General features: G+C 33.5%; 1 protein-coding gene across 1 annotated transcript in view; it reads left to right on the top strand.

Moving 5' to 3' along the window:
• LOC119836542 (ITG-like peptide) overlaps positions 1 to 13670 on the top strand; it is a 19931-nt gene extending 6261 nt beyond the window's left edge. The window contains exons 3-6 of the mRNA XM_038361918.1: positions 149 to 281; positions 9835 to 9942; positions 10528 to 10664; positions 12173 to 13670. Of these exons, the coding sequence (XP_038217846.1) occupies positions 149 to 281; positions 9835 to 9942; positions 10528 to 10664; positions 12173 to 12292 (498 nt within the window). The 3' untranslated portion in view covers positions 12293 to 13670. The remainder of the gene's footprint in view (positions 1 to 148; positions 282 to 9834; positions 9943 to 10527; positions 10665 to 12172) is intronic.
• The last annotated feature ends 299 nt before the right edge of the window (positions 13671 to 13969 follow it).

The following is a 13969-nucleotide window of genomic DNA, read 5'->3' on the forward strand; positions in this document are numbered from 1 at the left end:
ATTTTAACTTTAAAAAACCGTGCAAGGCCCAAGCTAGATACGCTACTACTACATCACGTTAAGATAAATCGCAAAGAATGAAGCTGCGAAACATAATGATCCTGATAATCTTCATGCTTGTTATAATATTTGCAATTCATCTTCTAAGGTGGAGCCTGAGGAGATCTACGCGGAGGCCCTAGAGGGAAACCGCATAGAAGACGCTGAAGATACACACTGCTACAGTTCCCCGTGCATCACCAATGGTGATTGCTGCCGTGGACTGATGTGCTTGGAGACAGGTAGGATTCTATTCATATTCCAGCTTAAAAAAAAAGGTGTGTGCGCGATTCACACACGATAGAAGTGAAACTTCAGTAAATCGACAAAAGAATGAATAAAATAGTATGTATATTTCTGTCTCATTCTTTGCCGGCTTCACCCTACACATTTTTGTATTTCAGTCCTGTCGTTTTTCCGTTGCATCCGGTTTGAAATCACAACGATTCTAAAGAAGTTTCACTTCAATAATTTTTTGTTCAATTGACTTGTTTGCGATTCTACGTATTTACGATTCGCTAAGCCGGTGTATGCCGTTCCTCAAATGTAAGCATTATGCCTATGATAACATAATCTTAAAGGATGGGTGGATGGGTGGATAGCTAGGGGTGAACATATAGAGTTTTAAGAATTTATCTGAGGGAAAAAAATGCATCGAACATTTTATGAGCAACTAGCTGCGCAAGTCCGTATCCCGTAGGAATATCGGGATAAAAAGTTGCCTATATGTTATTCCAGTTGTTCAGCTATCTATGTACCAAATTTCATTGCAATCGGTTTAGTAGTTTTTGCGTGAAAAAGCAACAAACACGCACATTCTTACAAACTTTCGCATTTATAATATTAGTAGGATAGGATTTTTACATGCAAATAGCGAAAAAAATAATCTTATTGTCCCACTTGCAACAAAGCACAAAAACCTCATTTTTCACCGTTGGACAGACGAACAGAACAGTTAAAATACAAATATGTCACTTCTAATATGTGCTCTGGTCAATTTTATATGTAGCTTTTTTACAAAAAAAACGTATTTATTTACAATATATACCATGTAAATACACAAAATTACACTTCACACTAATATTAAAAATGTGTAACTTAGTTTGTTTGGATGTTTGTCCGTCAATCACGGTGAGACTACTGAACTAATTTTGATAAAACTTGGCACACAAACAGGGCATGAGCTAACATGGGTGATAGGATACTTTGCATCCCGAATCAATGCTCCCTTGGGATAAAACAGGAATCTTGATATCCGGGCGGAAGGAGCGTCTCGTAAAGCAAAAAAATAAAATAACAAATAAAGTAAATAAACTAGTTGTTCTTATATTACATTACCATATATTACAGTAAATCACTTAATCGAAGGCACACGTAATTTTCAATAGAGGAAGAGCGAATTCTCCTACTACAGGTTTTTATAAACTTATCAGGGGAGTTCCAAGTATATGTAACCACACACCCAAGCTAAGTTTAAATAAAATTGTTTAATCTGTTCTTAACAAATAAAGATACACTTAAACATTCATTGAGTCGCATCTCGAAGAGTTCTTTGCATCTGAGCCACATATAAAATATAAACTCATATATAAAACTTTGTTGTATAAGCCAGTCGAGCATTGACGTCATTGATATTTTCCTTGTGTCAGCAGAGCGTGAGGTTCAAAGGTTCGTTCTTATTACACGCTTTTTATTAGCTTCACCTGTATGTTTGTATGTTTGTTTGTTTGTATGTTTGTTTGTATGTTTGTTTGTAACCGACTTCTTTGGGCGCGATTTTGACCCACTTTAAACGGCCAGATTTCGTTCAAACTCTGTAGATTTATTGAGGACCGATGACAATACACTAATTTGATAAAATTATTCCATTTTTCAAAGCGTGTTTTTTAGTTTTTTTAAACTATTATTTTATTTTCATAATAAACTAGCTGACTCGGAGAACTTCGTACCGCCTTAGCGTTGCAATGATGCAAACAAACTAGACAGCAAAACAAACGATGCTTTTTCATCAATATAACCTATGGCTGTGAATGACATTGACATTTGTTGCTCGCGTTTTTTAAAATATGCTAAATTAAATGTACATTTTTCAATATTACTGAGAGATTTTCTTAATATTTTTTTTCCGTAAGAACCTTCTCCTAATAATAACGAATACAACAAAAAAAAGAATTAGTGAAATCGGTCCAGCCATTCACGCGTGATGCCGTGACCAAGGAAAACGGGTTTCACTTTTATATATATATATACTATACTGTAATATTTGCAACTATTAGCAATAAGATTTATGTATGTATAGTTCCTGATTAAGATCGCTCAAATTAAATAATTTCGTTACGCACACTCTGTAAAACAGGAAATGAGACACTATTTTAATTCTATCATCAAAACGTGTCATTTAGTTCTAAGCTACTCTATATTTAGTATTTTCTTGTGTTTGATTTTACGCGAGTATTATACATTTAAAAATTAAAAAAAATTTAACGGATTTTAAACGTGATTTATTCATTATATCATTAACCCGACGTTTCGAACACTTTACAGCGAGCGTGTTCAATAATCGCGTTTAAAATCCGTTAAAAAGTTTTTAATACCTAATTACTCTATTCATTTTTATTAACGTTAGCAGATATCACAGCACTTAAAGTCCACGCAAAGTCGCGTGAATAGGTAGTTAAATATAAAAGCGGAAAAGAAAAAAGCTCTCCACTCGCAGTCATGTTGAAAAGCACTTGGCAGGCGTGAATGCGAGGTTTTAAGTATATAAAAGGGAATTTCAGTAAATGCGTTTTACAAAATTAATATTTTACGATGATGTATTTTTAACAGAATATGGGAATAACGTTGCTTTTTATATGTATGTATATATACAAGCGTAGCGCTCCGCCCCGACTTCGCCTGTCGTACATATACAACCGAACCTCATCGTTCCAGGACTAGTATAGTACTTACTGTGATAAACGCATTCAAACAAACAAATTCTTTATATTATTAGAATATATTATATAGGTAGGAATACAAAAGAATATTATATATGTGAAAATACCTATCCATCAGAAAAAGAATTAAAAAAAGAAAGGTGTGTGTGCGATTCACACACGATAGAAGTGAAACTTCAGTAAATCGACAAAAGAATTAGATGAATATATATAAAATATAAAATAGTATGTATATCTCTGTCTCATTCTTTGCCGGCTTCATTCTACACATTTTTGTATTTGCGTCTCTTACCTGTCGTTTTTCCGTTGCATCAGGTTTGAAATCACAACGATTCTAAAGAAGTTTATAAGTAACAAACAATTTATAATGCTCACTATGTTTTTAGTTAGCTAGTAGAGTATGTTTAATAAAATGAAATTAAAAAAACAATCAAGTGCGAGTCGCACTCGCGACACTAAGGATTCTGTACAAATATACTGAAGAGCTACGTCAAATAATTGTATGTGGTAGTCGAGCACGCTTCGGCACGAATTGGGCCAGCTCGCACCGGGGAAGTACCACACCCCCACAGAAGACCGGCGTGAAATAGCATTCTGCTGTGTTTCGTTCGGTGAGTGGGGGAGCCGGAGGCCCATATCCTTTTCCTTTTCCTTCCCAGTCCTTTCCTTTATTTCTCTCGACAATCCTTTCTTAATCCCTTCCCAATTTAAAGTCGGCAATCCATTTGTAGAGGCGACGACCGTGCCAACCGTTGCTTGACTTAGATTTTTATTATTCATTGCTATAGCAGCAACAGAAATACATCAACAAAAACTTTAACCGCCTATCACGGTTCATGAGATGCTGATGACCTGGTGACAAACGGACGGACAGATAGACAAAAAATTCTTAGTCATAAGGTTACAAAATTGGGTACGAAAATGTAATAACCAAGGAGCATCTGTGTTATTAAAATTTCAAACAATTCAAACATCTTCTTTCAAAAAGCGTCATCTTCTTCCTTCAATAATAACTTTTGTAATAGAAAAAGTTTATTTAGAAAACCAATTACGAACTTTGTAATCAACTGAAGTTTTCTATCTTTGATAATGGATATTCAAGATGATGATACAAGAGATTGTACGAATGGTATATCTTTTCTGTTTAGATAATTTAATTCAAATAACAAAACCCCGAAAAAAAGCATTGGTGGCTCAGTGGTGAGGATCTCGGACTTCATAATTGATAAGTCGGTGTTCGCAACCAGGCGAGCATAAAATAAATTGATTTTTCAATTTATCTGCACATGTAAATAACATCACCACTGCTCGAAACGGTGAAGAAAAACATAATGAGGAAACCGGCCTGTCTGAAAATCAAAAAGTCGACGATATGTGACATCTGCATCTGATAACCTCCTCCTTTTTTGAAGTCGGTTAAGAAAGGTCTGTTGAGGGAGGTACACCAGATTCTAAAATGGGGTAAAACGACAACAATTCCCTATCAAACACAGAAAGTATTGCCTCAATCGGTTGAAAACCCGCGGAGTTATCGCGTAACGAAACCTAGAAAAATTCCAGCCGATTCGAGAACCTTCTACGTTTGGACCGTCAGTAGCAAAAACTATTATAATTTTCGTATTTGTGTAGCTAGTCTAGCGAAAAATCTAGTTCACGCAACTGACGTAATAAGCAAGTAATATTCACCTTACTAATTGCTAAAATCGTAAAATAAAATAAAGTTTATTTGTACCAAAAACAAATATACTGCAGACATTGAGTTACATCAATTATGTAGCTACATTACAGTTTTATGGTTTAATTTTTTAAACAATAATCCCTGTGCTAGGTTAAAGCCTGTGTTACAGGGTTCATTCGTACGTCCATATAATGATACATACATATTATTTGAAAATCTGACAATTACAATTAATATTATCAAATGTTTAATTCAAGGATGAAGTAAGCTTACGTTTTGTTTCGTTCTAAAATTCGCAAGGGATTTAGCAAAGCCTCGTCTGAAATACAAATTATTTTGCACGTACAGAAACGAATAGGGTTGTCACATCTCTGTTTTTAAATCTATGATTTAAATTATTCTTTTTGTATATATATAGTTAAGGTGTATTGAAAGAAATAAATAAATAAACAAATCAATTTATTATTGTTAAAAAACTACACCGCACTTGTTCAGAAAGCATAATGTTAAAAAAACTTTATAAATAAATTTTCAACTAATGAATAAAAATATCTAGACTAAAAATTTAATAAACGTAACAAAAAAGATAGTATACTCTGCGGCTCGTTAATTGCAGACAAAAAGGACTGACTCAGTAGTATTAGTAATACTTTTTTGAAGATTTTTTTTAATAATACAAATACACGTGTATTATGCATACGTGTGTTGAATGCATATATTATATAAGACAAACTCTCGAGCATTTTTATCCGAAATCGAACTCAAAACAATCGACACCAAAAGCAAGTATTTCTATACGTCAAGTTATTCTAGTACATAAGCCACACTGCCGAGTATCAAATCCGTTCAGTGGTTTTCGCATGAAAGAGAAGCAAACATACATACAGCCATCGATCCTCAAAAAACTTACAACATTAAGATTAGTAGAATAGGATACTGCATGAAAGTCTTTATAAAAAAAGTCCATGAAAACAAACTGGGCTAAATCGTACCTACGCTGGTAGCCCTATTGCTTTAAACATTTTCGCATTTCAGTTTAAATCTCGTCGAACTAGTTTATAAAGCTCCTACCATATTAAATCTGGAATTATTCCATGTCTACAGAGCTAGTTTCGGGATTTTTTTTAACCATTTTAGACTTGATTGTACGCATTTTAGATGTTGTTGCCAACGCTTCATAATTTATTTATGAAATCTATGTCGTGGTTTAAGTCTACTAAAAACATAAATGAAACATAGAATATTTCATATGTATAAATATTGAAAATTTATTTCACATTTGGAATATATTTAACTCTTCACAGTGTGCTGGCAACCCTGTTTAATTAAACCCATTTCATATTTCAACTCAACAATCTGATTTGTGAGTTTGCACGCCTTAATATTTTGATTTATCATGGAATAATTATTTCTGAAACCTTCGAAAAGTCTACGTTTTAACATGCTTACATTAGCTTCACTTGTATGAAAGTTATAGACTCTTTTAGACTAGACTTTGACCCACATTAAACGGACAGATCTAATTCAAACTTTGAACACTTATCAAGGATCGGTGACGATTCAATAATTTCATGAGTTTATCTTATTATCTTGATTAGGATCGCCAGGATTCAATAATATCGAATACTATTTAGTTTATTCTGTCATTAGCACGTGTTTTTTAGTTCAATTTATATTATTTATATGCAATTGGGACGCAAGTTGGCGATTATATTGGAACAAAGTTTCTTCAAAAGTCATTTGTGAATGAGGAATGAAAATGTTTGAAAGAAAATTTAGGGTATTTCATCCAAATTTGAATCTTCTTCCTTTGCCATAAAGTATATTATTACTTGCGTATAATATTAGTTATGCGATCCACAGAATTATAAATTAACGCTATAATAAATTACTTTCACAATATAATCCTCCGAGGAAATCAAGAGGATTGTTTATTACGATTCATTAATAATGAATAATACCGGGAAATTTTAGTGAATTTAAATTAAATTTTAATATACTAGATGATTGTTTTGATTAAGTTTTGTAAAATCAATTTGCAGATTTGATTTGAATAAAAGGATAAATATATATAGTTATAAAAAATGAGAAATACGCTTTGATCTATCGTGAAGTCAAGTCATCAAGTCAATTGTCTCACTTGCTCTTATACAGAGTATACGAATTAGTATAGTCTTATATTATCTGTGGTATACGTAAGGAAGTTAATAAATACTTAGTATTTTCTTGTGTTTGATTTTACGCGAGTATTATACATTTAGAAGTTAAAGACTTTTAAACGGATTTTAAACGCGATTTATTCATTATATTTTTAACGCGACGTTTCGAACACTTTACAGCGAGCGTCTCCCCGTGACCACGTGACCCGGTGACCACCATAATATAATAAATAAACCGCGTTTAAAATCCGTTAGTCTTTAATTAATACTTACGATCTTAATCAGGATAATAAGATAAACTCATGAATTTATTATATTGTGTGTATTAGTAAATCTGCTTATATATAATCGAGTTTAAAAGAATCTTTACATACAAACATACAGGTGAAGCGTGAGTGAAATAAAAAAAAAGTGGTTAAAATACTTTTTAATTACGGAAGACACGACTTTAAAAGACATTTATGCTATGACATTACGTATTCTCAAGTCTAGGTAATAAGAATAAATGAGAAATAAAGAAATACAGAAAACGCTTTTATAATAGACTCACACACACATAAAAAAATACATAGAGGTCACTTAAGTAGATCATCCCATAATTGGACCTGCCTCTCAACGTAATAACACTCAGTGAATGCCTTATTTTACAAACAAATATCACATAACGTTGCTGACGGTACATGTCCCAAAATGTTACTGAATTTTCGCATATTTCCAGCAATTACCACGAGGAGGTAGGACGTTAGACATCATTTAATCTCGTTAATGGACGCAAATATTAGCCTGCGTATTATGGGTGGGGCTTGAGTTAATTAAGGTTTCATACCACTAAATAATATTATAGGTGAAATTACTTATTATATCAGAGAAAGCAAACTATCTAGGAAATTGAATCTGAACGTTCGTGGGCGAATGCATTGCTGACTTAAAAGGGGAAGGGATAAAACAACAGGAGAGGAAAATGCGATGGATAAAGTGGTTTTAAATGGACCAGAATGCTAAGAAAGAAATACAAGCATAAAAACAATCTGCCCCAGCTTCGCTAGTGGACTAGCTATACTATAGCGTACTAGCAACCCGGCCACGCGTTGCTCTGTGGCTGAGTAATATTTAAAAATATTAAGCTTATAAATTATTGAGATAATTAATATAAAAACTATGCTATATCTTAAGTTGGACCAAATTACACATAAAATGGCAAATTTCATTCAAATCAGTTGAGTTGATGAAGAGTTCATTGGGAACATACGTCATGACACTGGATTTTTATATATTAAGATTTTACTCAGTGCAGATGTAGCTTTCGAATTGTTAATGAATTATCATTTTTTGATGTGAAACATCTGTAGCCGCACGTAAAACAGATTTCTGTCGTGGCGACGCATGCCGTGGCGACGCTTCGCCACGCTAAATGATAGTGTATAATATATACAGTCTATATGCAGTAGTGTGTACGGTGTAATATTTTATTTTATCATTATGACATATTTAGTTCCTATCACAATCTATTCGTTTCTGCGTATTACTTTTACAAAATAATGTCTGCCAGGCGTCCCGTGAAGGCTCACATTTTTTTTCTATAAGTATTGGTTATCTAACATTTTTTTGCAGCACAATTTATAAACTAATTAGATTTTACTTAACGTAATATTTTTTCACGTAATAAGCATTATAATTGAAACGTTATTTCAAAAACTCTTTATATTATATTACCTCTACCGAATAAATTTACCGAAAAAATTTGCGTAAATGTTCATTTATATGTACAAAATTGCTTTACCGTTGTACTTTTCCCAAAGCGGTTTTTCGTAAAATAAAGACAGAAACGTCTAGAACAGACCTTGTTATAACTTTGAGGAAAATTGCTCAGAAAACACTCAAAGAAACGGAACGTAATTTCATCAAGCTAAATAACCTAAGCTGTGTATTTGCTCAGAGCTTTTTGTGGAAGGAAAAACTCTCTTTTCTTTAAAATGCCTTTTCTAGAAGCAAAACCATTTACCATATAAATGAATTTTGAATTTCCGATTCAAATAATAAATAAAAATTACCTACATCTATATCTAGATTAATATTAAAGAGGAAGAATTTGTATCTTTGTTTCTTTATTGGTTCGTTTTGTTTGTCTGTAATGGATGAACTCAAAAACTGCTGGACCGATTTTAAAAATTCTTTCACCAACAGCTGCAACTTCACTGAGCGACAAAGGCTATACGTACGAGCAAAGCTGTGGCGAAAAGCTAGTTAATTATGGCACCGCTGATGGACGTTCCATGACGTTCTTTCGCTTCCTGAGTCTTCCCTGAAGAGTGCAATCTGGTCTTCAAGGGTTCTACCCTTGAATAGGTATCTTCTACGAAAGCGTTCTCTGTCTTCGTCACATCGAAGTTAAATTTTTTGTGTTATATTATTGAAATAATATATGTATAGATGATTATATATATTACTAGCTGCGCCCCGCGGTTTCACACGCGTAAATCCGTAACCCGTAGGAACATCGGGATAAAAATATACCTATATGTTATTCCAGTTGTCCAGCTGTCTACGTACCACATTTCATTGCAATCGGTTCAGTAGTTTTTGCGTTAAAGAGCAACAAACACACACACACATCCTTACAAACTTTCGCATTTATAATACTAGCTGCGCCCCGCGGTTTCACCCGCGTAAGTCCGTATCCCGTAGGAATATCGGCATAAAAAGTAGCCTATATATTATTCCAGTTGTCCAGCTGTCTACGTACCAAATTTCATTGCAATCGGTTCAGTAGATTTTGCGTGAAAGAGCAACAACATACATCCTTACGAACTTTCGCATTTATAATATTAGTAGGATACGATTTCACGCCTTTGACACGCCATGCGGAAAGAGTAGAAGAAATAAAATTGAAGAGGCGGGATCACGGATGGCCGAGAGGCTAGGCGTTGCTACGGGTACAAAAGGACGCGGTCGAATCCCGCCACGTAATCAAATTCTCTCTATTCTATAAATTTTTTACATTTAATTCATTTGTTCGCAGATGAGGGCGGGAGGTGCTTGCCGGCTTTCGCTGGTCGAAAACTTGGCGAGATATGCAATCGAGAAAACCAATGCGATGCTGGACTTGTATGTGAGGAAGTGCTACCAGGTAATATTATATCTCATTTATTTTAACATTAGCAGGAACAGAATATACCCTTTTCTTAATCCAGACTCTTATCTATCTCTGTACCAAAATATATATATATCCTAACAGATGTTTTTGCGTGAAAGAGTAATTAACATCCATACATTCTTACAAACTTTCTCCTTCATAATATTGGTACGGTAGTCTTTATTGATTTATGTATATACTAGCTGCGCGCCGCGGTTTTACCCGCGTAAGTTCGTATTCCGTAGGAATATCCGTATAAAAAATTGCCTATATGTTATTCCAATTGTCTAGCTGTCTACGTACCAAATTTCATTGCAATCGGTTTAGTAGTTTTTGCGTGAAAGTGCAACAAACACACACACATCCTTACAAACTTTCGCATTTATAATATTAGTAGGATTAGTAGGATATATAAATAATATGTTAGTAGAAGGATTGATTGTGTTGTTAGAAATCGCAGCATTTCCCTATTTTTGTTGAATATTATTTTGATAATAAAAGTTTTATGAAATACACAACTGCAAAAGTATACTTTACTTTTATTTAAAAATCAATCATACAAATAAGGTTCAAATTCAGGTGAGATGCACGTTTGCCGCCCCCCCACCGCCGGTCACAAGCAATACAACGAAGACTGCACCACCTCCAACGAATGCGACATCACCCGAGGCCTCTGCTGCATCATGCAACGCCGTCACCGACAGAAGCCGAGGAAGGTAAGTCACGGACTCTAATAAAAGAGCTGTATTTATCTTTTTCTGTTTGTTTATTGGTACACCAACAGATTTACAGGTTAACATAACAACTATAGGTTTAGTATTTTCTTGTGTTTGATTTTACGCGAGTATTATACATTTAGAAATTAAAAACTTTTTAACGGATTTTAAACGCGATTTATTCATTATATTATTAACCCGACGTTTCGAACACTTTACGGCAATGAATAAATCGAGTTTAAAATCCGTTAAAAAAGTTTTTAAATTTTAACTATAGATTTAATTTAACAATTAGCTAGTTGTTAAATTAAATTGGCTAGTTGTTAAATTAAAAAAAAATATTTTATTAACTAAGTACATTTATAAAAAGAAAAACTAACAATTAGTCTTTCCGTCAATCATGCTAAAACTACAAAACGGATTCTGATGAAATTTTGTATACAGACAGGGTATGAGCTGACTTGGGTGATAGGATACTTTTCATCCCGATATATATATATATATGAGATATATTAAATGCTCCCTTGGTATCTTAAAACAGGTATCTAAATATCCGGACGAAGCCGGGACGAGCGTCTAGTTCTGAATAAACGTACCATGTTTTTCTTTAATAACGTTGTTTCGAGAAAACATCGCTATAATTTCCGAACCAGTGAATATTCATTACGCAGTGCTTTTACTGGGAAAATAAAATATAAAAAATTACCTAACAATAACTGCGGGTTGTGTTTCGAAGAATCCCTTGTATTGTTTTTCTTTACTGTAATAAGTTCTATATGTTGTTTAGGTAAGGGCCTTTATTCATATAATACTAGCTGCGCTCCGCGGTTTCACCCGCGTAAGTCCGTATCCCGTTGGAATATCGGGATAAAAAGTTGTTTGTATGTTATTCCAGTTGTCCAGCTGTCTACGTATCAAATTTCATTGCAATCGGTTCAGTAGTTTTTGCGTGAAAGAGCAACAAACGCACACACATCCTTACAAACTTTCGCATTTATAATATTAGTAGGATTAATAGGATTCTTGTTAATTAATTAATTATTGTAAATAATTAATTTTTCAAATGTTAGGATCACAATTTTTTATGAGAAATGTCGTGAGTTACATAACTTATTAGTTTTTCTAATCTTACCGTAATATATACATAACAGAGACTTTAAAATATAAAAATTCTATATCGACGATGATCGTCTCCTTGGTACAGTGGTTAACGCGTAAGCGTAGAACCATGGGGTCCTGGGTTTAATTCCCGGTGGGAACGCACAAAGAGAAATGTCTCGGTCTGGCAGGACACTGAAGGCTGATCACCTACTTGTCCATAAAGAAAATCGATCAGTGAAACAGATGTATATCATCTGCCCCATACCCCAGCAGGGGACACGGGACTTCACTTGTATATCGACGGTAGTTAAATACAGATTTATTAGTACAGCATTGCCTAGATCTTACCTTGCCTCGCCTGACATTTGTCACAAACGGTTCGTGCTTAAAAAAAAACTCTTTTACAGAGCTGCGGCTACTTCAAAGAGGCCCTGGTGTGCATAGGCCCCGTGGCCACTGACCAGATACGCGAAGCTGTCCAGCATACCGCTGGAGAAAAGAACATCGGCGTCTTCAGAATGCACTAAATCCTTTCACAGTTTTTCGAGTAAAATGAACAATTAATATTCCAATTAATCTTCACAAATTGTTCATTCTACACAAACGGATTGTTCATTTATGAACAGGAATGTTCGTTCGCATTGTTCCTTTCCTGTCGTTTAAATAATTGACGAACATTTTTATTCATAAATTCGACATGACAACTATGATGGTACAGTTAATCGACACGTTAAATTTGACATTTGATGATATGGCTGTATCATTTTCACTGTCTCGTTGATATATTCTCCATTGATTTTACACTTTAAATGGGATATTTTTGAACGTATTTCAAAACAGATTGATAATTTCGTATGTTTCTTCACAAGACAGCACACAATTAATGGATAATATATCAAATGAAGGTCTACTTAATGAATCGTCGCTTTGAATAACGGTCAACTGAAAGTCTTTATTATTTATTGACATTAAATTACAAATATATAGTAGAAAAAAGAGGTTTTATTTTCAATTATCGTCAAATTGCTGTAGACATAGCTATATTTAGATGTAACATTTTAATTATTCGATATCTTATGAATGTTGTTAAATAATAGATTATATATTAATGTATGTGTTTAATCCTTAATAAATTTAAAAATAGATCGTGATAAGTCTTCAAATTTAATATATCCTGGCTGAGGCATTTATTAGATTTAAATATTGATGTTGATTCAAGTAAATAACATATCATATAGATTAATCGATTTCTAGAATAAGTCGGTGTAAAGATTTTATCTTTGCTTCTTTTATTCATAGTTAAAAGATCATAAATAGGTTAGGAATTTCATATTGACGTTTTGACTATGTGTGCAATTTGAGCATGTGTGGGTTATCGAATGAATACAGTATTCGCTTGCGCATAGTTGGACGTCAATGGTGAAATAAAAAATATAACTGTCTGCTAGGTGCCTAGGTAAACGATACATATCATTGTAATATTTTAACGTAGAAATATATAAAAATTTAAATACATATCAGAGGCTACCAATATGAATATCCATGTTCGCGATCTTGACGAAAATGCGCGGGAAATCGTGAAATTTTCTTCGTTACAAAAAAAAAATGGAAATTTCCCGCGAATCTTCCAGACGGATCGCGGCGGCTTCCTCTCTTACAGATTAAATATATTTGCCTAAAAACTGTGATGGTGTATTTTCTGACATTGTAATATTATATTTTTCTGCCAAAATTTAACTGTTAAAGGTATGAAATATCTTCTAATGCGTTTATAACTCGTTATTTCATGGATGGGCCTAAGCTTTGGACATAGAAATATGGCCGCCGTTAAACTTGACATAGATTTAAGTCCTCATATTACTTATATTGAATAATATGTGTTATATTAAATAAATTATGTCAGCAGTCGTGTTTTATTTTTATCTGCCTATCTTACTTACCTATCTTACTTACTTACTTACCAAAAAATTGTATGTTGATCCTATTGAGTTTATTCCATTTTGTTTAGCTTTTTCGAATTAGGCAATTGTTGAAAAAATATTATCACACAAAACTGATAACCAAATGGAATGTCCCGGTTAAAATTTATCCTTAATTGTATGTTTCAATTACATAGTGTCCATTCATAACTGTTTATGAATAATAATTTTCATTCATGAATTGATTCAATTGATTCAAAACTGATTCATAGTGCAGAGGTTAAA

Source organism: Zerene cesonia, chromosome 24 (genome assembly GCF_012273895.1).
Source record: "Zerene cesonia ecotype Mississippi chromosome 24, Zerene_cesonia_1.1, whole genome shotgun sequence".
Taxonomy (NCBI): Eukaryota; Metazoa; Arthropoda; class Insecta; order Lepidoptera; family Pieridae; genus Zerene; species Zerene cesonia.